At 40.6% G+C, this 24,841-nt stretch overlaps 1 protein-coding gene and 1 long non-coding RNA gene across 5 annotated transcripts in view; one reads left to right on the forward strand and one right to left on the reverse strand.

Moving 5' to 3' along the window:
* adgrb3 (adhesion G protein-coupled receptor B3) overlaps positions 1 to 24,841 on the forward strand; it is a 138,031-nt gene that overhangs the window by 109,427 nt on the left and 3,763 nt on the right. For 2 of the 3 annotated variants that reach the window (XM_061837274.1, XM_061837276.1), the window contains 14 exons: positions 793 to 919; positions 1,868 to 1,971; positions 2,056 to 2,158; positions 7,976 to 8,126; positions 9,610 to 9,679; positions 10,077 to 10,143; positions 11,038 to 11,141; positions 12,878 to 12,976; positions 13,192 to 13,363; positions 13,461 to 13,556; positions 15,045 to 15,084; positions 16,881 to 17,560; positions 22,567 to 22,602; positions 23,453 to 23,557. In XM_061837274.1, the coding sequence (XP_061693258.1) occupies positions 793 to 919; positions 1,868 to 1,971; positions 2,056 to 2,158; positions 7,976 to 8,126; positions 9,610 to 9,679; positions 10,077 to 10,143; positions 11,038 to 11,141; positions 12,878 to 12,976; positions 13,192 to 13,363; positions 13,461 to 13,556; positions 15,045 to 15,084; positions 16,881 to 17,560; positions 22,567 to 22,602; positions 23,453 to 23,557 (1,954 nt within the window). The remainder of the gene's footprint in view (positions 1 to 792; positions 920 to 1,867; positions 1,972 to 2,055; positions 2,159 to 7,975; positions 8,127 to 9,609; positions 9,680 to 10,076; positions 10,144 to 11,037; positions 11,142 to 12,877; positions 12,977 to 13,191; positions 13,364 to 13,460; positions 13,557 to 15,044; positions 15,085 to 16,880; positions 17,561 to 22,566; positions 22,603 to 23,452; positions 23,558 to 24,841) is intronic. The other variant, XM_061837275.1, reaches the window with a different exon arrangement.
* On the reverse strand, positions 4,775 to 9,407 carry LOC133509861 (uncharacterized). Of its 2 annotated transcripts, none has more exons than XR_009797456.1 (3): positions 9,260 to 9,407; positions 5,404 to 5,503; positions 4,775 to 4,938 (listed from the first exon to the last, which is right to left on the reverse strand). It is a non-coding gene; the product is annotated as an uncharacterized LOC133509861 (long non-coding RNA). The 2 variants fall into 2 exon arrangements; XR_009797455.1 differs by lacking the exons at positions 4,775 to 4,938; positions 5,404 to 5,503 and adding exons at positions 7,102 to 7,190; positions 7,287 to 7,373.

Consider the following 24,841-nt stretch of genomic DNA (forward strand, 5'->3'; position numbering starts at 1 on the left):
ATATAAGAGGCGCTGTTTTCCATTGCCAGTCTCTACTCCAGTGGTGTGAAGTGGAGACCGGCAGCAACCATTCGCGCCGCTCCGGCGGGGTGGTCTCACTTCCTCGCGGTTCTAATCTACCTCGCTTCTAACCCGGGGGGGCGACCACCTTTTTTAGTCGTGCGATGACTTTGAGGATTCGTCCCGAAGCGTTTTTAATCCCGCATTGGAATCGGACCTCCGGCCGAACCAGCGCGCCGGCGGCGCGGTCGTCGGGCCAGCCTCCCCCCCTCTCGGACGCCGGCTCCGAGCCGCGCAGCATCAGTCTGATTCCAGGGTCCAAAATCCTTGCTAGGAAGCTTCCAAAGGCTGCTAATTCAAGCAGTGCAGGGGGAAGAAAAGAACGGAATAACAGGTGCGAAACGAGGAGGGAAAGCAACCGTACGGAACGGAGGCAAGCGGGTGGAATATAAAAAAAAAATAAGGAAGAGTAGGAAGCGATGCAGGTAAATATGAGCGCTCGGTTTTCAGCAGCATCGATAACGGCGTGCTATGTTCATGTTTGAGTCAGAACCAGGGCGCTTGGACAGCTCCCCACCCAACCCCCCCTCCTCCTTCTTCCAACGATTTCCTCCGAAGCTTCTCTCGACGCCATACAGCTGCATGCTCCGGCAGCTGCGGCGGTTTTTATATTATTTTCTCTTTTTACCGTCCTGGCGCACCTTCCGGCCGTGTGAATAATGGAATGAATGCGAAAGAAGAAGCAATACGGTGGCGTGCGTGTTTGGAAAAATCACCTTGTTGTTGTTGCAGGAACGATTCTTGGGGAGCCTGGTCCACAAAGGCGTGTAGAACTGTGCTGACAGATGCCTCGCATACAAAATGCTTATGTGATCGTGTGTCTACCTTCGCCATTTTGGCTCAGCAACCCAGAGAAATGGTAAGTGAGCTGTGCTTCTTACTCATTATTGTCTTTTTTTAGGGTGGGAAAACAAACAGTGCAGTAATGCAGTTAATTTGACGCTGAGGGGGAAGTTTATGTACCTATGTGTGTGTGGTGTTTTTTTTTCTTCTTCTTGTCTATACACAATAACTCTCTTTGCATGTCATGTAATACACCTTTCCCTAGAAAGAAAGCTAAAAGTTCTGTTTTTCTTATATCTCATCTCATGGCTTTAAAGGTAATGTGTGAGGATAGATTGGAGGAAATCCCAGTGCATGTTACTGAAGTAATTGACAGTGAGAACATGGAGTACTTACAATACAATACAGCATGGCCTGTGTTGGTTTACAACACAAGGTTGAGATACAGTAGAGCACATCACTGCGAGGCCTCAATCACACCATTATAAAGGAGCATGATTGGGTCAATAAAAAAAACATTAAATTAATCAGAGGTGGTAAGATTTACCAGTTAATGATACATATTTTCACACCTGTGTTGTATAAGAAGTCACACATACGGTATTTGGTATGTACTGTATTTGTCTTTATTGTGACCTGTGCAGTGGCAACAAAAACAGACACACACAACATATTGTCATTGTTTAGTATTCATTCAGTATTCACACGTCTTCCGTTACCTGGAGACACCTAAGAGCACATTACACACTCTTGCGCTCCCCTAGTGGAAAGGGTGAATCCAATGGTCACTACAATGTACTGTTTTCAGCTATTTTGTCAACATTTGATTGATGTGTGGGTTCACATTGGTGCATTTATGTACATTTATAATAATAAGCAGCTTCTCCAATACAGGCAAAGCAATGTAAACAAATGTGATGGACCTCCATTGCTGGGAATTATTTTTTGACCGGTCCCTTCTGTCTGCATCAGTAAAGACTTAAAGTCCTGCATGCAGCACGTTCTCTGACTGTTTCCTCCACAGACCATGGAATACTCAGGGGTCCCCTCTGTGACGCTGATTGTCGGCTGTGGTCTGTCGTGCCTCGCCTTGATAACGTTGGCAGTGATCTATGCCGTGCTATGGAGGTAACGACCGACGCCAAAATGTGTATTATGCATGTCTCTCTATTCAAAATTCCAATCATAGTTTTATATCCGCTGTTTGCTTAGATACATCCGCTCTGAACGTTCCATCATCCTGCTGAACTTCTGCTTATCGATCATCTGCTCCAATATATTGATCCTTGTGGGACAAACGCAGACACACAATGTGGTAAGTTTCATTTATTGCTTTACTTGCCTTCTAAAGACACATCGATGATTGCAAAAACAAACAAAATGAAAAACAGGTTTTGGGTTTGTAATGGCCATCCAGAGCTTGGATGTGATATCATAACGTTTAGTGTATTATGAAAAACAGCCTCCTTTGTAACTGTGAAGCCTTTTCCAAATGGTTTGAATTTGTGGGCAGTAGATATGGGCATTGAAGTTATATAATTATGTTCATTTCATGCCTTGATACAGTTGATGACCAAGTCTTAAACAACTGGGGCAATATGGAGTGCACTGCTGCTTTTTTTTTTTTTTTTAATAGCAACAATTAATTGGATGTGTCCCCTATTGTCAAACACCAATGCAGAAAATGTAGTTAAATGTCTATCCACATTGGGAATACATTTTATGAGGAAGCCGTGTGTTCCTGTTTTTTCACCTCCATCAACTTTTTTTTAACAACAGAAAGGAAAAAGGTTCATAGCATAATTCCAACACTCAGTACATGTATCCCTAAGTATTTTTAAAGTGTAAATTGCAGGAAAGGCTTGAAAGTGGTTCAACGGCCTCTACATTTGACTTTTTAAAAGGTGCAAGGAGACTGAACCTCAGCAAGAAAAGAAATACTGCATGTATCTGTTTTTATCTGTTTTATGGTGCCTTTTGTGTGCCAGCTGTTCATTGTGTTATAGAGTGCAAACAAGCAAGAATGTAACAGCTTTACTACAGCCCCTTTCAAACAAATGGCTCATTTTCTTTTGGATATCATGCTAAGAAGGCTTTTGTGTATAATCTAAATGGAAAATAAAGTGTTTTTTGCAGTTGAAGGATGAGCATTGTTCAGATGGTTTTTAATCAAGAGTGATGTTGTCCCCTGCCAGGCTGACAAACCAAATGTGGCTCATCTAGACAAGGGTGGCATTTGTCGCAAGAAAAAAAAAAAAAGAAGAGGAAAAAGTTACAAAAGGATGGATGGCTTTGAAATGTTGACTTGAAATGATTTTAGGGGTGGGGGGGTTGAAATGAGCAGCTCTACAATAGTTTGCCAGTGAGCTTTTGAGCACATGACTTCCACACACAAGGGAACAACATGGGGCGCCACTCAATCAAAGACTAATGAAGCTAGTTGAGAGAAGATATTCAACAATCTTGAAAGTTGGGCTGCGGCTTAAAAGCAGTTATTGAGCTTTGCTGAATTGAGTGAGATGCTTCAGACGTGATTTCTGTTCTTTTTTGTTGTTGTTGTTCATGAAGGGCTGAAGTTGACGTCGAAGTCAGCAGGACTCAAAAGGACAATGGCAGCTCATAAATATGTATTAGCCCTCTAGCTTTTGTTAGTGGCCTGTAAAACAAACAAACAAAAAATGTTTGGCAAACACTTGTTGTGATTTACTAGCTGCCCACACAGATGCCCTCCTCAGTCAATTGGCAGCACTACACAGTGACACACTGTCAGATTACACAGACATGTTATGAAGTTATATTTTCACGCAGCACACTGATTTCCAACCCGATCCCCCATCTTGCCTCGTTAGTCAAAATTGTTTGTTTTGGGGGGTGCTCATCAAACTGCATTTTGACTTGAGGATACTTCACCTTCATATGAAGGTACAACTAAACCAGAAGCAGATGGCCTTGCCAGGAGTTTGTACAAGACACTGCTTGTAAATCAGTCCTTCCAACTTTATTTATTTAATTATTTTCAGGGGGGAAAAAAAAACAGAATTATGGATTATGAATGATTGCAGGAAAGAGGAATATGTGGTTTGCTATCACTCACCTATCTATGTCTGCATCCTCGTGAAAAGGTCAGAGTGTTGATAGCATTGCGTAAAGAACATTTTCCACTGATTCATTTGTCAAAATCTGAATCCACACGCGGTGAAATCAATCTGGCTGGTCCACTTTTATCTGGTGCAGACTAGCAGCCAAGATGATGAATGCGCAGCCATGAGAGGATTTTAAAGCTGAGTTGATTTGAAGCCTTTTCCGATTGAATCAAGCCATCTTGAGGTCCTGATTACAAAGACCACTACTTAACAAATAATACGTACTTGGAATCCCCCTAATTAGATATATAAATCAATACTTGCTTTAACAATGAATGCAATTATTAGTGTGGCGATATTATTTGCCTCCTGTGTCCATGACATAATTTGTAATCAGCATAATCAATGATATAAATATATAATGGGAAATGATATAAATGATGCTGAAGTCAATAATATTTTAAGGTGAAATGATTTCAAAAGATAAAATAACGAAAACTGTGCTCCACGTTTTAAGATGTAAATGCATACTACCAACAACAAAAAAGTCTCCGCCTATAATTGGCAAGATGGATTCTTCTCATCACTCTCCTCTACCGGTGTTGCATAGAAAGTATGAAGGGAAATGGCTGTATTCTCCTTTGGATTTTACGCCGTCACACATGTTGGAATAATATTTGAGAAATAGTCCACGTGTTTGTTCAGACCTTGACTTGTGTTAGAATGGTGGGCCAGTGGAAACGTAGCCCTGGTGTAGGTTTAATTGCTGTGCTGCATGACACTGGCTCACTTGTTGTTGCTGTAACTCTTGAAAGAAGTGGATATAATTGGCTCCATTGTTTGCCGATTCGGAGTTGCTCGTCGCCTAATAGAAATCATCTCTGAGCTATGGAGGTTGTTCTCTTGGGAGCAGCAGAGTCAGTGAGTCACCTTTGGCTGTGTGAGCTTTGCCTTTATCCTCTCTGTGTTCATCTTGCTTTGTGGCAAGAAGACAAATCAAGGCACGGAGGCACTGTTGGGATTCAGAGAAATTAGAATCTTGGAGTTTGCCATGATTCACTCAAATTCTCAAACTATAATGGTTGAGAATGCATAAAGCAATATGTGTGTGGAAGTCAAAGAACTCCCCTGTGTTTCAACCTGTCTTTTCCCTACTTTTAGTTAGTAATTTTATACCATTGATACGTGCTTAAAATCTAGATGTTTTTGAGAATTCAGAAAGTTATTGCTCATGTCACTGTGAAGCATGAATAAATGCTATCTTGCTAAAGGCCTGAATATATGTAGCTATTTTATTGATTTTCGTTGAACATATAACATTGATAAATTCATCAAGGACAGTGTGCATGTTCAAAAGGAGGGAGGAAAAAGTAAAAAACATTTTCTATTCCTACGACCCCGAAAGGGACAAGCCGAAAGAAACACACACACACCAGTTATTTCTTTCATGTTTGGATGTCATGTTATTTTAACCCACCTTTAGTGTATCACACTGTGAGTAAATGTCTCTCTTCTTTGTAGTAAAAGCTTGAACTGATGCTAACAAGTCTGCAGTTTGCACCGGGTTCTCTTTCAATCTGCAAGAATAGTAAATAATGAAACAATTCACTGTGATTGGCAAATAAAACTGCTTCGTCCTTTGAGGGATTTAGCATGGAACGCTAAGTCAACATGAGTTAAATCCAATTTGACTCAATTTCTAATGCTTCAAGAGTATTATTTGCTTCAGTATATTTATTATGAAAATCCTCTTTTATACACCTACACTGAATGTAACCAATACCAAATACTATATTATACAATGGCTTTTGATATTGTGCTGCAACAGTTACTATTTAATTTACAAACGTATGCATACAGTACCATTGAGACTCTTGGTCTATGGTCTAATTATTTCTTCAAATGTACTGCATTATTGTGCCCTTAACATGTTACTATTGAACCAGCCTCAACTGCTCCTCATCTGGGTTTTCTTAGCAGCTCTACGATGTTTTAATGTGATCCCTTCCTCACTTTCTTTGTTTCCATGGATACCAACACAGTGCGCTCCCGACATTCGCTTTTCCAAAGGCCAGTGTGAACTCCCGGTTTCAACCTCGCTTGTTTTGTATGGCTGGCTACAGTCGTCCAAGCGCTTTCATAATGCGCATAATGATGAGTTTTGATCTGCGTGCACTGATGATGTCGAATGGTATCGACACATCGGTACATCAAGTATAATGCAGATGAGTTGTTTCTAGGAAACAAGTTAGAGCTGTTTATTCAGCACATGCGTAGCTGAGAGTGTACACTGAAAAAGCAAAAAATAAAAAATAAAATAAATAAAATAAACACACATAGTGAGTGAAAAAAAATACATTTGGTATTCTATTTTGGGGCAAATGCTTTTGATTGCCGTTATACTCGTCTATTTTGGGGCAAATGCTTTTGATTGCCGTTATACTTGGAACTGTAACAAATCAGGTGTTGCCAATATAATGCCTCAAAATATGTTAACGTGTGAGTTATGAACTGCATATTGACCTTATGAGTGTAAATCTACTGTTCAGTGCACTTGTTCAAAGTGTACTTTAATATTCAATACCTGGCACATATTGGCCTTGCAGTCGAAGCGCAATTAAAATATGCCATACAAATCTAAGTTTGCAAATTTTAGGGTTTATATTGGAGTAACAATGATCTCAAACGTAGAAGTGATTTTTCAAGAAATAATTGCCATACACATTATTGATGATTAGTGTAGACTTTGTATTCAATCTAATGTTTCCCTACTACAAGAACTCACAGTTCTAATTTGCTGCACGGGCAAGTGGAAGTGTGTCATGGGAATTCTGCGGTACTATTTGATCATGATTGTGTTGGTTTTGGGGACATTCGGTAGAGCGGGTCGTCCATTGACCCAAAGGTAGCTGGTTCGAATCCCGGCTCCCACTGTTCACATGTTGGAAGTGTCCTCGGGCAAGACACAGAGTTCATATGCTATCAACACAAACGATGACAGTGTTACCCTCCTTAATTTACTCACATTTCCCTTGCATCTGTGTATGGGAGAACCCATTCCACTTAAAAGCTTCTCTTGTCATTTTCCAGTCCACATTTATGTGCTTAATGTCTCCTGCGGGTTTAAGCAAATACCTACCCACTTGTCAGGTATGAGGTAATACGGGATTATTCTCTCGTTTGAACCCCATGAGTACAACACCGGATGGATTTAGTGTGGTTCTCTCAATGGAGATTTCCAGGGGAAGTCGCTGTGTGGGTACCCTGGGATGAGATGATTACACTTCAGCCTTTACCTCACACTGTACTGACACTGCTTATTAAAAAAAAAGAAGAAATAAAAGTGCAAAGTATCCTTACTCAGTGTCAGTGGCCTTGACAAGACTCTTAAGGATACCTCTTTATTTCTAATCCTCTCCGCAACAATCTCCCTCTGGCGACGTCTCTCTGTGGAACAAAGATGGACGAGCTAATGAAGCTGCAAAGAGCCGTTCCATTATTGAACTCGAACGCTATCTCCTGCCTCCAGTGCAGCCTTTTATGTCATTTAAGAAGTGTTTTGGTGTCTTTGCTCTTGTTGCTCTGCGAACAACAGTTGACCTTGGCTCACTCGCCTGCAGGTGGGATCCCCGGCATACTAATGAGGGTCAATGCAGAGGAACGCAACGACACTGCCGTGTGCTGTCTCCACCAGCCTGGCTCTGATCTTTATGGCCACCGCCACCCGCCTGCATAGTCAAACGATTCAACTTTGTTTCATGTATTGCACAGAGTGACGTCTCTTGCTTTTGGGGAATTTTTATTATTATGTTTACCAAGCTTAAAGAGCTGAGTTTTATTTCATGGTGGAATGGCAGAAAAATAACCTGTGAAACTTTGGAGCAGAAGGTGCTGGACAAAGGGCATGAGTTTGTTTCTGATGTATAGCTGCGGATCACCTGCTTTGATTTTTATTTTAACATGTTCAAAATCATTTGTTTGCAATCAATTGGACTTTTGAAGCGTTTTGTAATGAATCTACCCCTGTCTATTTCCCCATTTGTGAATAGGGTGTGTGCATTATGACAACAGCCCTTCTGCACTTTTTCTTCTTGGCATCATTCTGCTGGGTTCTCACGGAGGCTTGGCAGTCTTACATGGCAGTGACAGGAAAGGTTCGCACCAGGCTCATCCGCAAGCGCTTTCTCTGCCTAGGCTGGGGTAAGTAAGCAGCAGAAATCTCTCATTGACGGCTTACAACTTCTGCCCTTCAACTCAAGGCTCATTCCGTAAAAGTAATATCGTCAACCGATCAGGTTGTGATGCGTTTTCTGTGCACTCAAGTCCACATGGACCAAACCTAAAGTTATGGGATGGATTGGGGGGCGGGTGGTCAATGGTGGATTGTTGCAGTGCAAAAATCACACAGCACATTGCAATGATTTAGTTTCTAAAGCATGTGGATGTACCACAACTGTGATAATGGAAGTTGTCACATATTTCATGAAGTAGTGTTGTAGGACTGAAATAGAAATCTTGTGCAACATTTCTAGCCAATTGTCTTTGTTCTACACAATATACTGTACTTTTTTCAATCCTTGTGCCGAATAGTGTGATTATAATACATTTGCCTAAATCAAATTCTGCAAATATTCATAGTTGAAAAATATTAATGTGAAACCTGGTCGAAAATGTTCTTTCACACCAACTGAAATCTCCTTTTAAAAGAAAAAAAATGTTTTTGAAAGAGCCCACGTTCATTCTTGTTACCTAGCAACAAACATGGCTCTCTTAGTCATTGCAGAGCCACGGCTTCTTGAACAACAGCTCTTGCTAGTCATTTAAATTAGTAAGAGACATGCCTTAACAGGTTATTGGCTGTTAAATCTGATTTTGTACATGATTCTTTTTTCTAGATTAGCTGTATACATGACATTTTGTCATAACATTCAGAACTGGAATATTTTCAAAATGGAGAAACGCATGCCAAATGTCACAATGTGTCTTAATTCTGCCTGCCATAAATACTATTCAATCCTGATTTATGGGACCTCCACTCTGTGTCAATCCAAGCACTGCAGAGATGGCCACAAGGGCCTCATGCGTCTCCTGCCTCCAGGAAACGGATTACATCAATAGCACCTACATGCATTTTCCAAAACATTGATATTCTGAGCACACAGAAGAGGAACTGATCCCGTCACACACACATTGGATATTATTTATAAAAAAATTGTCCCCTAATCTATTTTTGTAACCCTACAATGATTAAGAACATCACAGCTTTCTGGACTTTTATTTAGAGAAATCACTATAGCTTTGGCCTGTCACAGATAGTGTAGTAGTACACACACCTGACTTTGGTGCAGGCAGCGTTGGATCGATTCCCACTCAGTGATGGTGGCCATACTGTATGTGCCCTGCGACTCACTGGCGACCAGTTGAGAGTGTAGTCTGCCTTTCGTCCGATGTTAGCTGGGATAGGCTCCGGCACTCCCGCAACCCTTGTGAGGATTAGCACCTTGGAAAATTGACATGGACCATAGATTTGAATCGAACATCCAGCTTTCATGGCAGACTGTAAACACATTCAAAGTGCTCCATTACACAAGTAGCTTCCTTCTATTTTACTGACAACGAAGGTTCTCACTTTTACCACAGAACAAAGAGGACTTGACTAATTATTGATTGCTTTCTCTTGAAGGATTACCGGCTTTAGTGGTTGCTGTATCAATGGGATTTACCAAAACAAAGGGCTATGGGACACCCTTATAGTAAGTCAGTCTTTTTTGCTACCATTGAGCATTTACTGTGCATGCAGTAGGTTACATCTATGGCAACACTTAATCGTAATGATGAAGTGCCTCTGCAGTGGCTCACTTAGCCTAAATAGAGCCATAAAGACAGTCCCACAAACGCAATCCGATTTAGCGATTGCTCAGCGGGACTCCAATTTCTCGAGCTGTATCGCAGCTTGATACTGATGGCATGAACACTGCTTAGAATCTCTTTAGTGTGTAAAAATCTGCAAAGAGCATTACAGCATATGGCGCCCGCTCCCCTGACAATTGGAGGGGAAAAAAATACAAGCCGATGTTATTTTGTGTGCCATTAACTCAGATGTTAATCACTGGCTGCAAGTTAACTGTTGCTTCCCTACTTTCTTTGGAGCTGTTGGCTGTCGTTGGAAGGAGGGCTCCTGTATGCCTTTGTTGGACCGGCAGCTGCTGTTGTCCTGGTAAGTCTCAACTATTAGATCCTGTTTTTTTTAATCCAGGATATATATGCGAAAGTTAGAAGTTAGACACAAGTTTTTTAACAAATGCTTGAAGCCGCACATTGAAACATTGTGGTAAATAGGGTAGCACCAGTCTTAATGCAGTATTTATTGCCAACATATTGCACAGGAACAATAACATCATCAACAAAGTAAATTCAGTTATGGAAAATGACTTCTAAGCTACAATATAGAATTGAAATATTGAAGGAAATGTACAGTATTTTTTAACATTACCTGTGGGATAGTGGGCTGCTAAAAGTTTTTCAAAACAGAAATATTGAAGCTCTTAATCTGTCAGACATATCCCACTGGAATACTGAATGTGACTTTGTGTAATAAAGTCATATTTTACAAAAGTTTCAGAGCCATGGAATTTTCTTTCTTTGCTCCAGTTTTCTTTTTCCTCAAACCTCAAATGGTATCATGAGCAAGGAGCACTTCAATTTATTTGTAAAGCGACTGCATAAATCCTAAAATTGCATTCTGATGCTCTAGTTTTGTCTCAGTGAAGTTGCTGCTAATGCTGGATGAAGGTGCCTTTCAGAGGAAAAGTATTTCTTATTAGGCAGATCTTTTCCTAAGGCTGCTGTGCCAGACTGAGTGTGCACGGCATGGCTCATCCGCTGGCTGAAATGTGACGGATATGAGGAAAAAGAAAAAAAAAATGAGGCTTAGAGGTCAAATCTCAATGCACACACGCAAAACTGAGATTGGGAGAAAAACGTGACAATGACATCAGTCATTCGCTATTAGCAGAAAATGTCATCCTGGTAAATCATGCTTTTAGCATCAATTTTAGAATAATCATTGCATTGGTCTGATTTATTGAAGATCTTTTTCTGTCACGTCCAGGTCAACATGGTGATTGGTATTCTGGTCTTTAATAAGCTAGTGTCCAGAGATGGCATACTGGACAAGAAGATGAAGCACCGAGCAGGGTATGACAGCACGTCCTTGTTAGTATCTTCAATTTTCCTCTTTTATTATTCATTACCTAAATGCTGCATGCTTAATAACAACTAATTTGAGCTATTGTTCTTGGGATAATGATATCATCCAGAGCTGTTTGCCTTGCTGGTAAACATTTAAAGTTCCTTTTAAATGGTCAATTTTTATGCCAAGTTAGGTTAGAGTACATTATGTTTAACATCTATTTTATTGTTACATTGTTTGCTGTATTAGATCGCTGTCACTGTCACATTTCCTTGAACTCGGTATGTATTGGACCAGTGAGGCGAGTTCCTTTATTTTTTTTCTGTAGACTAAAAATATATGTTTGAGATCAAAACATGAATACGAGAGAACTGGCAACAGTTGAGTTTTTTTCCCCCAGGTATTTACATATGAATCTAGTACACAAGCATTAATTGTAACTAAAGTGTTTTTTTTTTGTTTTTAACATGATGTTGCAAATCTTTTCCACACTGTCTCAGCCTTGTGATCAAGTCATGTTATGATGCTTTTCTAGGAATTCACTTCTTTCGGTTGTATGCTTTGTGTGGTTCTTTCAGTCCTGCTCCCTTCATTCTCCCCTTCAGAAGATTAAAATGCATGTTCTATAGGGTTGAAGTCTGGTGATTGGCTTGACCAATCTGAAATCTTTTACTTCTTGCCCCTAAAGAACTAAGTTGGTATTTTTTGTTGGCGTGTTTTGGATCACTGTCTTGCAGCATCTTGGTTTTTCAATAAGTTTCGCTGCATAATTCTTGAAACTGTCAGACAAAATATTTCTGTAGACTTATGAGTTCATCTTGCTGCTGTAACATCTTAATGAAGCATAAAGTCCTGACATTACCATGACTTCAAAGTCTGAATGATCTTCTCTACACTTCATAATTACTTTTTTTTAACCGATACAGTACTCATTGGTTTTCATGTTGGTTACCCCATGAGCATAAATGTAGTTTGCATATTCACAGACAGAATCGAAATACCAAACTGTGCTTAGATATTCAGTGCATTTTATTTTTCGAGTAATTATGTATTTTGAAACACCTCAGTCAGTCAAAGGTTGCAATCGATTGGCTGATGCGAAATAAAAAGGGTGTGTTCTAGTGGAAGTTGCTATTTGATGCAAATAAATGCTAAAATATTGTCTATGAACTTAAATGTTTTCGATCCACAGCAGAAAGGAGTTTGCTTTGGGGTTGTATTACTCTCGAAGCGGAATCTACCGTATATGTTGTGCAGTGTATTATAGGGTCAGATGTTTGCAAAATAAGGTTACCTAAGGGGCCAGTGTCATGAGAATAAATAAGTCAGCCAGATCTTTCTTGAGTTGTTTAATAGCTTCAGCCATGCATCCATAATCTATATAACTTCCCTTCTGTCAGCCTGTCAAATGCATTACTGCTGCAGATTAGATTTTCGACAGTTGCTTGAAGGCAAATTGCATTTTACAACTCGAGGAGGAGTTGTCAAGCAAACAAAAATAAATAATATTTACAGCTGCTTTAAAATTATACAAAGTTGGATCTTATTTCAGTGTTGTATAAGGGAAATCATAAGATATACAAAGAGCAGCTTTCTTACGGCAGCGACATCGATACACATTTTGTTGTCAGCAGGAAGTCTACAGTGAAACTACATGATGTCACATGCTGGCTGCATGTGCTGTTGATAACATTCAACGATGCCGAGTTTTTTGTTTGTTGGCGCTGTTGGTCACGCTGTTTTCTTGGATGCCCCACAGACAGATGAGTGAACCGCACACGGGATTGACTCTCAAGTGCGCCAAATGTGGTGTAGTATCAACGACTGCTTTGTCAGCGACTACAGCCAGCAATGCAATGTAAGTGACTGTGAATCAATAAGACAATGCTGCAAATACAGCAAGTCCACCGTGCAAATGCAGAACCACTGCCATGGCAACTGCCGTTACCGCTATAAATTATGTCACAAGAGGGGGAAAAAAAACCCATCTAGGTTGTGCTTGTGAATTAACAGTCTTTCGATGACTACGAGTACCATGCAGTAATGTTTCATTTCTTCTGTACATTCTCTCAGGGCGTCCCTATGGAGCTCCTGTGTTGTCCTACCTCTGCTGGCCTTGACCTGGATGTCCGCAGTGCTTGCCATGACAGACAAGCGCTCCATCCTCTTTCAAATCCTCTTTGCAGTTTTTGACTCACTGCAGGGTTTTGTGATCGTGATGGTTCACTGTATCTTACGGAGAGAGGTGAAGCCATCTTTGCTGGAGATGCTTTATCTTCCAAATATAATCCAGATGCATTGACAAGAACGAGACCAAATGATAAAAGTAATCCTGTCCGTAGGTCCAAGATGCATTCAGATGCCGACTCAGAAACTGTCAAGATCCAATCGGTGGTGATGCAACAGGGGGCTTTCCTAATGGCCATGCTCAGATAATGGCAAGTGCATTTCCTCCACTTTTATCATTGGTGCCTAAACTGAACCGATGTTTCTTGTGCCTCATTTCCACCTAGCCCAAGGGGTTGCTTCAGTTTAGTATGTTACTTTGCATTTTTTCCCCTTTCAATTGTCAAAAGTTGTAAAGGGTAGCGGAACCACTGATCCGTGCAGTACGATAGCGTTGGTGGAGCTGGACATTTACTCATTTCTTTTGCCCTTTTGTAATGACGTCTGGCAAGACCGCAGCAATATTTATGGTGGGCATTGAAAGAGCCAACTACACAAGTGTTTTCACTTTTGATTTGACGTACTGTACGTGATGTAGTGACGGTAAGGAGGCAAAATGTGATGGCAATCATAGAATTTTAACTTGATTTTGTTGTGATGTAAGAAAGCATTACACGCGCTTCTGTCCTGGCTGTACAATATGGTGAGGTTATCATATGTTTACCATAATAATACAAGAAGAACAGAAGGTACATCAGAAAACTGTCCACACTAAACACCGGGTTCTTGCTACCTTGCTGAGTCAGCTTGTTCCTTTTATGCAAATTGGTCATGAAGCATGCAAGTCAATAAAGATAAATGGAGGAAGATGGAATAAATGCCACACAACTATTTTACATCTCCTCATTTTTTTTACATTTAATATTTTAGAATACGGATTCTTTTTATACTTGTATAACTGATAATCGTGTTGAGATTTTACCTTCAACCTTGCCAGTACAGATCAAGTTTTAGTGTGGAAATCCACATCCATTTTGGAATCCACTAATCCTCACAAGGGTCATGGGAGTCCTGGAGCCTTGTTACATTATTAAAAAAAAAACAAATGTTTCTAAATCTTATACTGACCAGCGTCTCTTAAAGGATGTTATCGACCTCGGAGACTCAACAATATTTTCCATCGTTTAGCAGTGCATTGTTTTCCATTGTCTTATAATGATCCTTGACTAGATACTCCATATCATTAGTGCTCCTCTTCGCCCCTTAAAGCTCAATCCTTTATTTGTGTTTGATTGAAATTACTGACCCCATCCCCATCAGGCACGCATCTCTCTCATTTCCCCTCCCGGGATAATGGAGCGCCGTTCTCGGGCCGACCTTTGAAATTGGGATGTCAGTCTCTTCATCGAGGGCCACGATACTATTGGCATGTCAGAGAAATGATCTACCATTAGTATTCTAATACTCCTCCGAGGGAAATAGCCTTCACAAAAGCAGAGCGGCGTCTGGCTCACTTAGTTCAATACGATCATTTGCAGCAGGTGCAAAATGCCTCCCTTTCCCACCGGGATCGTCACGCAGAGATATTCACTCACCGGCCACTTCATTAGTGTTCCACCAGAAAAGCTTCACTGAAAAGTATAACAAGTATAGGGAATATGTTTTTTGTTGTTGTTGTTTGTTTCACTGACCTGCACCATGGCAACAGATATTTCTCATATTTAAAACATCTTACTAACCGGATGGTTCATCCCTTGCAGACGGATTTCGAGAAAGATGTTGACATCGCCTGCCGATCAGGTAAGCGCTCCTGAACGGTGCACGCACAGTACAACAAATACACGCCCTTTGAAGTAAAAGTACATGTATTGTGTGTTTCCTAGTGAACACACACAGAAAAAGCATAAATGTGATAATGATCAGACTCACCTCTGGTTGAAATTTTGGGAGTTCTCATAAAAATGGTATTGCTTTGCTAGATTTTCAGCGGTGTGTGCTGATTTTTACAATGTTCAACTAAACTGTTGGGAAAGTTACTTTCCACATTGCAAATGACATTTGTAGTCACTAGCCCACATTTGTCTACATATTCTGTTGTAATAGTATGCCATAGAATATTGAATCTGAAAGGAAACTAGTTTTTTTTTTTTTTTTTTTTTTGACAAATCTGTGGGGTGTACTTATTTATGTTGAGCACCGGAACAACATTCTCCTCTCCTTGCAATGAAAAACCCCAAAAAGAGGTTATAGAGTAAAAATAGCTGCAGTTACATAACAGCCAAAAATCCCCACAGGAGTTTTTCACAGTTACCAAAGCATTGACTTTAATCTGAGAACAAAACAGTATAAAAAGAGCTGTTGGCTACTCCTTTTATATGTAATTTTTAAGTGAAAACAGACTGCTGTTCATTTCAACCACAGGAGCTTTGGCACACTGTCGTTAGGTTTTCTATAAATATTTTTTGACACCATCAGAAATAGAAGTTCATGGCTTTCAGAATGTTCCTTGTGATGTTGAAGTCTGGAAAGGTAATATTTCCTCTGACCTTTTGTTTCTGTTCCTTCGTACTTTTGGGCCACTCGCGGATAAGTTTTGTTACAAAAAAAAAATCACAATGGGTTAAACCCAGCTCAATTTGAAAATTCACACTTATTTGGAAGTCTTTTGGCCCACGTTCCTCAAACCTGTGCAGTCCTGTCAGACTTAAGTGCACCTGCCTGACACAAAAAAAGCAAAAGCAGTCAGGTGTCATGAATAAATCATGACCAGAATCAGGCGGTCGTAAAACCGCAGTGCATTTCTCAGATTACTCCTTGTGCGTACAGAGTTTTACTATTATTAGTAGTGCACACGTCACATTCAACGCTGTCACCTGGAGTGTAAACATTGATGAGGATGTACCTAAGCGATAACAAGATTGAAGGTTGTTTAAGTCAACTTGTTGACACTAGTTGTGTCTATGCAGGTTCAGAAGCTGTAATGTTGAATCTGGATTTGATCCAGAATCAGCCTTTGGCAGCAATTAATCACAATGAATGTAACATCCATACATCTTCTATCACTTTCCGGATCGGGTCGCAGGGGCACTAGCATAAATGTGACATGAAAAAAAATATATAGTTAACATGTTCTGACACATCTATCAAATCACAATGTAATATTATGCCTAGATTAAATCTTTTCGAATTTAACTCCAAAAGTAATGATTTCGAAGTCATTTATCGGTAATAGCCTTTAAACTTGTAAACTTTCACAGATGACAAATCTGTAAGCCTTGGCAGAGGTCTGCACTGACTCATGTTATTGTTTTTTTTGTTACACATAAACCTAATTCTTATTCATTTTGGAAAAATATTTGAAAGAAAAAAAAATATTTGTGTGACGTAGTTGTATTTATTCAATGAAGTGGTTTGTTTAATGTGACATTCTGTTAAGATAAAAAACATTATAATCACTCTGTTTGTTTTGTCAGTGCAGGTCACCCTCTTCCTATACAAACTGCATGATATTGACTGGACTTTTTTCTATGATAATGATTTACACAATTTGAGAGAGTTTTATAGCTTATTTCCAACATGTCATTCCTCCCTGGCAGCCCTCCACAAGGACATGGGCTCGTGTCGCGCTGCTACTGTCACAGGCACGCTATCTCGCATTTCCCTCAATGACGAGGAAGACGAGAAGGCTCCTGAAGGCCTCAACTACTCGACATTGCCTGGCAACATCATCTCCAAAGTGATCATCCAGCAGCCGTCAGCACTACACATGCCGATGGGAGTGGGCGAGCTAAAGGAGCAGGTGCTCGGCGACAACAACACCGACCTGCGCCGCACCGTTTACCTGTGCACTGACGACGCCGTGCGCCAGAGTGACCAGAACATGGGCGTCCACGACATGGAGGGCCACGCGACACAGGGTCAGATGATGGAGACGGACTACATCGTCATGCCCCGCGCCTCGGCGACTGCGCTTTCGGGGTCGGCCACCCTGCCCGCACACCTAAAGGAGGACACCAAGATGAATATCACCATGGATACGCTGCCGCACGAGAGGCTGATGCATTACAAGATGAGCCCTGACTTCAACATTAGCCCGTCGGGCATGGACCACATGAATGTGAACCTAGAGCAGCAGTACCCCAGCGCCCCAGAGCAGATTCAGAACCTGCCCTTTGAACCCCGAACGGCCGTCAAGAACTTCCTTGCTGAGATGGAAGAAAGCGCTGGCCTATCGAGGAGTGAAACTGGCTCTACAATCTCTATGAGCTCCCTAGAGGTATTTTGTTTACACTGCATGATTTGGAATTCGCTAATAAAGCATTGTCTATGGTAACTCAATAGATGCAACATTAGCAGAGCTGCCAACCTTTGAAGTTCCACTTCCTGAGCAATTTGCCCAAATTTGTCTGAATTTCAATATTTTCGAGATTTTCTCTAGAATATTTCCATGCAACAGTCACAATCATAATCGTTAATAAATTTGTCCGTTTCATGTATTGATTCCATCGACCTTGTAATGGCAGACGACGTTGCAGTCTGAATCAATGCACGACCACGTGAGATTATAACATTCCATTATCAAAATCCGAAGTGACCTGTGTAGTCATGTACTAATTCATTTTCGGTTCAGACGCAGTGTCCTGTGTGGACGTGTATTAATTGATATTTATATTTCATAATATGCATTAATTGCCATAGTATTTTGTTCCTCGAAGTTTGTTACGCTCCGCAAAAACATGGTTCCAGGCAGACCTATGTGATAAGTGTATTGTATCACCAATTCGCTTATCCTAAAGATAGGAGTCTTTGTTCAACATTCAGTGATTTCCAAAACAAAATACAAACGTTCCACATTTGGCAGCTCTGCATTAAGTGTATGTACATGCACAGTAAGGATAACGAAGATAAGACCTACCTTTACAAAAATAATCATGCTCAAGAGAGAGATCAAATTATATGAGAAACAGCTTAGTTTGATGCAGTGCTGTTCTACACTGCTAAAAACAACTACCACACAAATAGTTGTCTTATAAATAAAGGTGTCACAATTTTGCGCTTAATCTATAACTAGTAGATAATCAAATTAGTCAATTTCGTGAACATTTTGATCATCGATTAATCGTTTAGTGTTCAACTTAAAAATGCCCATATCCTCTGATTTCAGCCTCTCAGCAGTAAATATGATCTGCTTTCTGTAGACCTTCATGAAAGCAGACTGATGATCTTTGGTTTAAATCATTTGCAAATATCTGCATTTAGTTTGAAAACAATGATCAACTGGCTATTTTATGACATGATACGGACTAAACTAGAAACTGAATCATATGCATCCATTAAGAAAATAATCATTATTTGCTGCAACTGTAGTTAATTAACATGTGATTGACATGTAGTTAAAGACAAAGCAGCCTCAGAAGTGCATATAACACTAGGAGCCCTTCACATTAATCAGTACCCAAGTTTCAATAAGTAGCTGTCAGTTTCAAAAGGTTTGAAAGCCTCTTGTATTATGTTGCTTTATTGTTGTTTATTTGGTTAACCAATATGAAGAAAAACAGCAATCAGAATTATTTTTCAATAAAACTATTTTTTTAATTAATAGAAGGATTGATAGAATAATCAATTCAAAAGATACAGAATAGGAATAGCCTTACTTGTAAGTGTTCAAACTTTTTAAGTGCACTGTCAATCACAAGTCATAGCTTGGTTGATTTTTTTTAATGTGCTGCAAGCCAAAAATTAAGCTAGGAGCTCGAGTGAACTGAAAAAAAAATGGCTTAAATAAAGTACAGTGGTGCCCCTAGATGTGGGCGAGAGCTCCACAGCCGCTGATGCACTTTTATTGAATGGCACAAAGAGTCCAGCGCTACAAAATACAAAATGAGAGCACTCAAAATGACCAAATGTCGGCCACCAAATCAAGCCTAGATGGTCACACGTAGCGTAACAGACTCCAGCTTCTCATATCACGCATAGTCCACACATTAAAGGTGCAGATCAATACACTACTAATAAAAACCATATATGGTTTATTTATGTTTTTATACAATACAATACAGTTAAAATATACCAAGAACTTTTGGGATGCTGGAAAGGATTGATTGCATTTCAGTCGGAAAAATAAAAAATTGATGTGCAGTGCTACCTTGTTATATTGCAGTTCACCAATTGTGGGATTATGCATTACAGATATTTTCATTTTTACATGGCACCTGATTGGCTATATCACAGGATTTCAAGTGTATACTATACTGTACTTTTGTGGTAAAATAAACACTGCCCTAAAATATTTAAAAATGTAAAAAAATTACAACTTCATTAAAACACAAATTAAAAGGAGTAAAATACACGTAGTGTACAGATCGAGTGATGAGACTAAAATTTGAAATTGAGGGTGTTATGTATAATGTGGTTAGCGGCTATGCACCACAGGTAGGATGTGACCTAGAGTTGAAAGAGAAATTCTGGAAGGAACTAGATGAAGTAGTTCTGAGCATCCCAGACAGCGAGAGAGTTGTGATTGGTGCAGATTGTAACGGACATATTGGTAAAGGAAACAGGGGCGATGAAGAAGTGATGGGTAAGTACGGCATCCAGGAAAGGAACTTTGAAGGGCAGATGGTGGTGGACTTTGCAAAAAGGATGGAGATGGCTGTAGTGAACACTTATTTCCAAAAGAGGGAGGAACATATAGTGACCTACAAGAGCGGCGGTAGAACCACGCAGGTAGATTATATTTTGTGCAGACGATGTAATCTGAAGGAGGTTACTGACTGTAAAGTAGTGGTAGGGGAGAGTGTAGCTCGACAGCATAGGATGGTAGTATGTAGGATGATTCTGGTGGTGGGTAGGAAGATTAAGAAGACAAAGGTAGAGCAGAGAACCAGGTGGTGGAAGCTGAGAAAGGAAGAATGTTGTGCGGCCTTCCGGAAAGAGGTGAGACAGGCTCTCGATGGACAACCGAAGCTCCTGGAAGACTGGACGACGACAGCCAAGATGATCAGAGAGACAGGCAGGAGAGTACTTGGTGTGTCATCTGGTAGGAAAGGGGAGAAGGAGACTTGGTGGTGGAACCCCATAATACAGGGAGTCATACAAGGAAAGAGATTAGCGAAGAAGAAGTGGGATACTGAGAGGACTGAGGAGAGGCGAAAGGAGTACATCGAGATGCGACGTAGGGCAAAGGTAGAGGTGGCAAAGGCTAAACAAGAGGCATATGAAGACATGTACACCAGGTTGGACACGAAAGAAGGAGAAAAGGATCTCTACAGGTTGGCCAGACAGAGGGATAGAGATGGGAAGGATGTGCAGCAGGTTAGGCTGATTAAGGATAGAGATGGAAATGTGTTGACTGGTGCCGGTAGTGTGCTAAATAGATGGAAAGAATACTTTGAGAAGTTGATGAATGAAGAAAATGAGAGAGAAGGAAGAGTTGAAGAGGCAAGAGTGAAGGACCAGGAAGTGGAAATGATTACTAAGGGGGAAGTCAGAAAGGCATTACAAAGGATGAAAAATGGGAAGGCAGTTGGTCCTGATGACATACCGGTAGAGGTATGGAAGCAATTTGGAGAGATGGCTGTGGAGTTTTTGACCAACTTATTCAACAGAATACTAGCGGGCGAAAAGATGCCTGAAGAATGGAGGAAAAGTGTTCTAGTTCCCATTTTTAAGAACAAAGGGGATGTTCAGAGCTGTGGGAACTATAGAGGAATAAAGTTGATGAGCCACACAATGAAGTTATGGGAAAGAGTAGTGGAGGCTAGACTCAGGTCAGAAGTAAGTATCTGCGAGCAACAGTATGGTTTCATGCCTAGAAAGAGTACCACAGATGCATTATTGGCCTTGAGGATGCTCGTGGAAAAGTACAGAGAAGGTCAGAAGGAGCTACATTGTGTCTTTGTGGATCTAGAGAAAGCCTATGACAGAGTACCAAGAGAGGAACTGTGGTACTGCATGCGTAAGTCTGGTGTGGCAGAGAAGTATGTTAAAATAGTACAGGACATGTATGATGGCAGCAGAACAATGGTGAGGTGTGCCTTAGGTTTGACAGAGGAATTTAAGGTGGAGGTGGGACTGCATCAGGGATCAGCTCTGAGCCCCTTCCTGTTTGCAGTGGTAATGGATAGGCTGACAGATGAGGTTAGACTGGAATCCCCTTGGACCATGATGTTCGCAGATGATATTGTCATATGCAGTGAAAGCAGGGAGCATGCAGAGGAACAATTGGAAAGATGGAGACATGCACTGGAAAGGAGAGGAATGAAGATTAGCCGAAGTAAAACAGAATATATGTGCGTGAATGAGAAAAGTAGAGGGGGAAGAGTGATGCTACAGGGAGAAGAGATAGCGAGGGTGGATGACTTCAAATACTTGGGGTCAACAATACAGAGCAATGGAGAGTGTGGTCAGGAAGTGAAGAAACGGGTCCAAGCAGGTTGGAACAGCTGGCGAAAGGTGTCTGGTGTGTTATGTGACAGAAGAGTGTCTGCTAGGATGAAGGGCAAAGTTTACAAAACAGTGGTGAGGCCGGCCATGATGTACGGATTAGAGACAGTGGCACTGAAGAAACAACAGGAATCTGAACTGGAGGTGGCAGAAATGAAGATGTTGAGGTTCTCGCTCGGAGTGACCAGGTTGGATAGGATTAGAAATGAGCTCATTAGAGGGACAGCCAAAGCTGGATGTTTTGGAGACAAGATTCGAGAGAGCAGACTTCGATGGTTTGGACATGTTCAGAGGCGAGAGAGTGAGTATATTGGTAGAAGGATGCTGAGGATGGAGCTCCCAGGCAAAAGAGCGAGAGGAAGACCAAAGAGAAGGTTTATGGATGTGGTGAGGGAAGACATGAGGGCAGTTGGGGTTAGAGAGGAAGATGCAGGAGATAGGCTAACATGGCAAAAGATGACACGCTGTGGCGACCCCTAACGGGACAAGCCGAAAGGAAAAGAAGAAGAAGAAGAAGAAGTACAGATCTACTGTGCATTAAGAAAATTTGGTTATGAGTATAGAAAGTGTTTATAAGAGTATGATGAAGGTTCATAAGAGTCTGGAGAGGTTCCTATAGTTTAAACATATGTATAAAAAAATTGGGCCGCTACTTCCCTGACTTCACCTATTGTAGGGTCGGCCCGGAACCGAACCTTCGCGATAAACGAGGGATTACTGTTTTAGTCAGTTGAGTTACGAGTGTGGTACCTTGACAAACCCTCAAGCCAAGGCACTTTCTGAATTCCCATGTTGTAAATCTTTATCTTATCCTCGTGTTTTCTTTTCTTTTCACAGAGAAGAAAATCACGATATTCCGATCTTGACTTTGAGGTACGTCATAACACGCTCCTACCTTTAAGACATGCTTCTATCTATTTTTAATTTTTTTTTTTAATATACAGAGTAAAGCCATCCTTGTGTTTGTCATTTGATATACTCAAACCTGTTGTGCCTCTTAAGCTTATTGGAGCTTACAAGATTTATTCTCCCGCTATGTAGTTAAGGTAAAAGCAAGGCTGTCAACTGACAAACAGGACGAGCGTTCTCATCAACATTATGTCCTACATCTCCTTCATCCCATCGCCTCTGTGTTGATTTTTTAATGATACCCTTTCAAAATCATTTGCACGTTTCATGTCTGATTTGAACAACTAGTCTTGCCGTGCAAATCCCAGCCCAATTTTGTCAGGTTTTTGCATTCCTTTGCATTGCTAAATCAGGTTTGACTGCATATATACTGTATATAGTACACCTTTTCAAAGTAAAGGAAACAGAATGAAAGCTTTTGGCAGTGTTTCTGGCATAGGGAGTGTTTTCCTTTTAAGTAGACACATGGCAACCCCTTTAAATGGAAGCCCAGCGCCAAGATTGGATTATAAGGGTTCCTATCACGCCAACAAAACGTTAAATGAGGCAATTTGTCACAAAAGAATTAAGCTAAATGCGGATACTCCTGCCATTTTCAATAAAGTAGCTCAGGCATCCTCTTACAAATCATCCCAGTGTTTCCTTTATTTTGCGGGTGCGTTTTATATGCAGACCCGAGCAGATGTGTTTGAAACCTGGCCTACAAGCAAACTACCTTGACTCTAACACATTGATCAGAGTGCGAGTGGGTGGAGAGAAGATGCATTTGCATTATTGGCTGTCAATACCAAAGCAAAAACCCTTGCCATTGCAGAAAGTCATGCACACGAGGAAAAGACACATGGAGCTGTTCCAGGAACTGAATCAGAAATTTCAAACCCTGGACCGATTTCGAGACATACCAAATATGGGGAGCATGGTGAGTAACAGGAAACCAGTGGGGGTGGGGTGGATCTCAGCTACATTCAAATACAGCTGAAGCTTATTTAGATGTGCAGTGCAGCCTATGTGTGTGTGATTGTGCAAATGAGAGGTCATGTAGAACAGGTTGTTCATTTATACAGCGCCAGCAGCTGGCAATGGGGGGCAGCGGCTTCCTCGGCTGACAGGCTTGTCCCCCTCCCCTACTTCTTTTTAAAGAAAAGATGCATTTTCTCCACCATGCCAGTCACAGGGAAGAAAGATGTTTGCTAATGTAGCTGCTACGGAGAGTGCATCCATTCCAATGCAAGGCCATGAATGCACTGTGATTTACATACACATTTATCTATTTAGCAACCCCATCCTTTTTTTTTTCCCCCCAAACCATAATTGCATGGCAGATTATTTAATCTATCAACATCCCTATTTTACCTGCAGTGTGCTGCGCTTCTAAGGCTGCACTTACAGTACGACACAATTCCCATTTGATTTTTTACCATGAGACCCACTTCGGATATTCGTCATGTCAGTTGCCTCTTTGACACCTCGAGCCTACAAAATAGCCGCACCGAGAGCTGTAGCAGACGATGCGACATTAATCTGCCTTTGCCTCTAACACAGACACTATCGAGACAGAGGGATATATAACACACACAGAAGTCAGCTTTAAATCAGGAGACTTATGGTGTCTGCTGTGATGTATACACTTCTTGTCAGACAGCGACAACAACTTTTAAAATAGGGTGTCTGCGAATAACATTTTCAAAAATAACATTTTCAATCCCGAAAGCCAATTCTTACTTTTAAAGAAAAGGAAAGGTTTTGTTTTGCTAATCACTGTCTGGAACTGTATTTCTAATTAATTCAATTTTATTTTCATCACCAAAACAGTGATTTTTTTTTTTTTTTTTTTTACAAATAATGACATTTCCAGTTTACCCTCAACTTTTGAATGGTGTATAGTGCTTTCGTTTATTTATGCATTTATTTTAAAGATGACACAAACCTTTAGACAGCTATGGATGCTCATATTAAAAAATATTTTTTCACATAACACGTGGGGTCCTTGGTTTACAGTGCTAAACATACAGTATGCAGTTTTTGGATTACAAACAATATCCAATAAACCGGCAAAGTGTTTTTCAAATAAATATGTATTGTATTTATGACTGATTATAGCGTTAGTCTAGGTTAATGATAGATTATGGCATGTTCTAATTTGGGTTATGTTGCCAGCATAGAAAAAGAATTTCGTTGAGGACCAACTGTAAAACAAATAATG

This window comes from Syngnathoides biaculeatus, chromosome 12, assembly GCF_019802595.1.
Source record: "Syngnathoides biaculeatus isolate LvHL_M chromosome 12, ASM1980259v1, whole genome shotgun sequence".
In the NCBI taxonomy this organism is placed as follows: domain Eukaryota; kingdom Metazoa; phylum Chordata; class Actinopteri; order Syngnathiformes; family Syngnathidae; genus Syngnathoides; species Syngnathoides biaculeatus.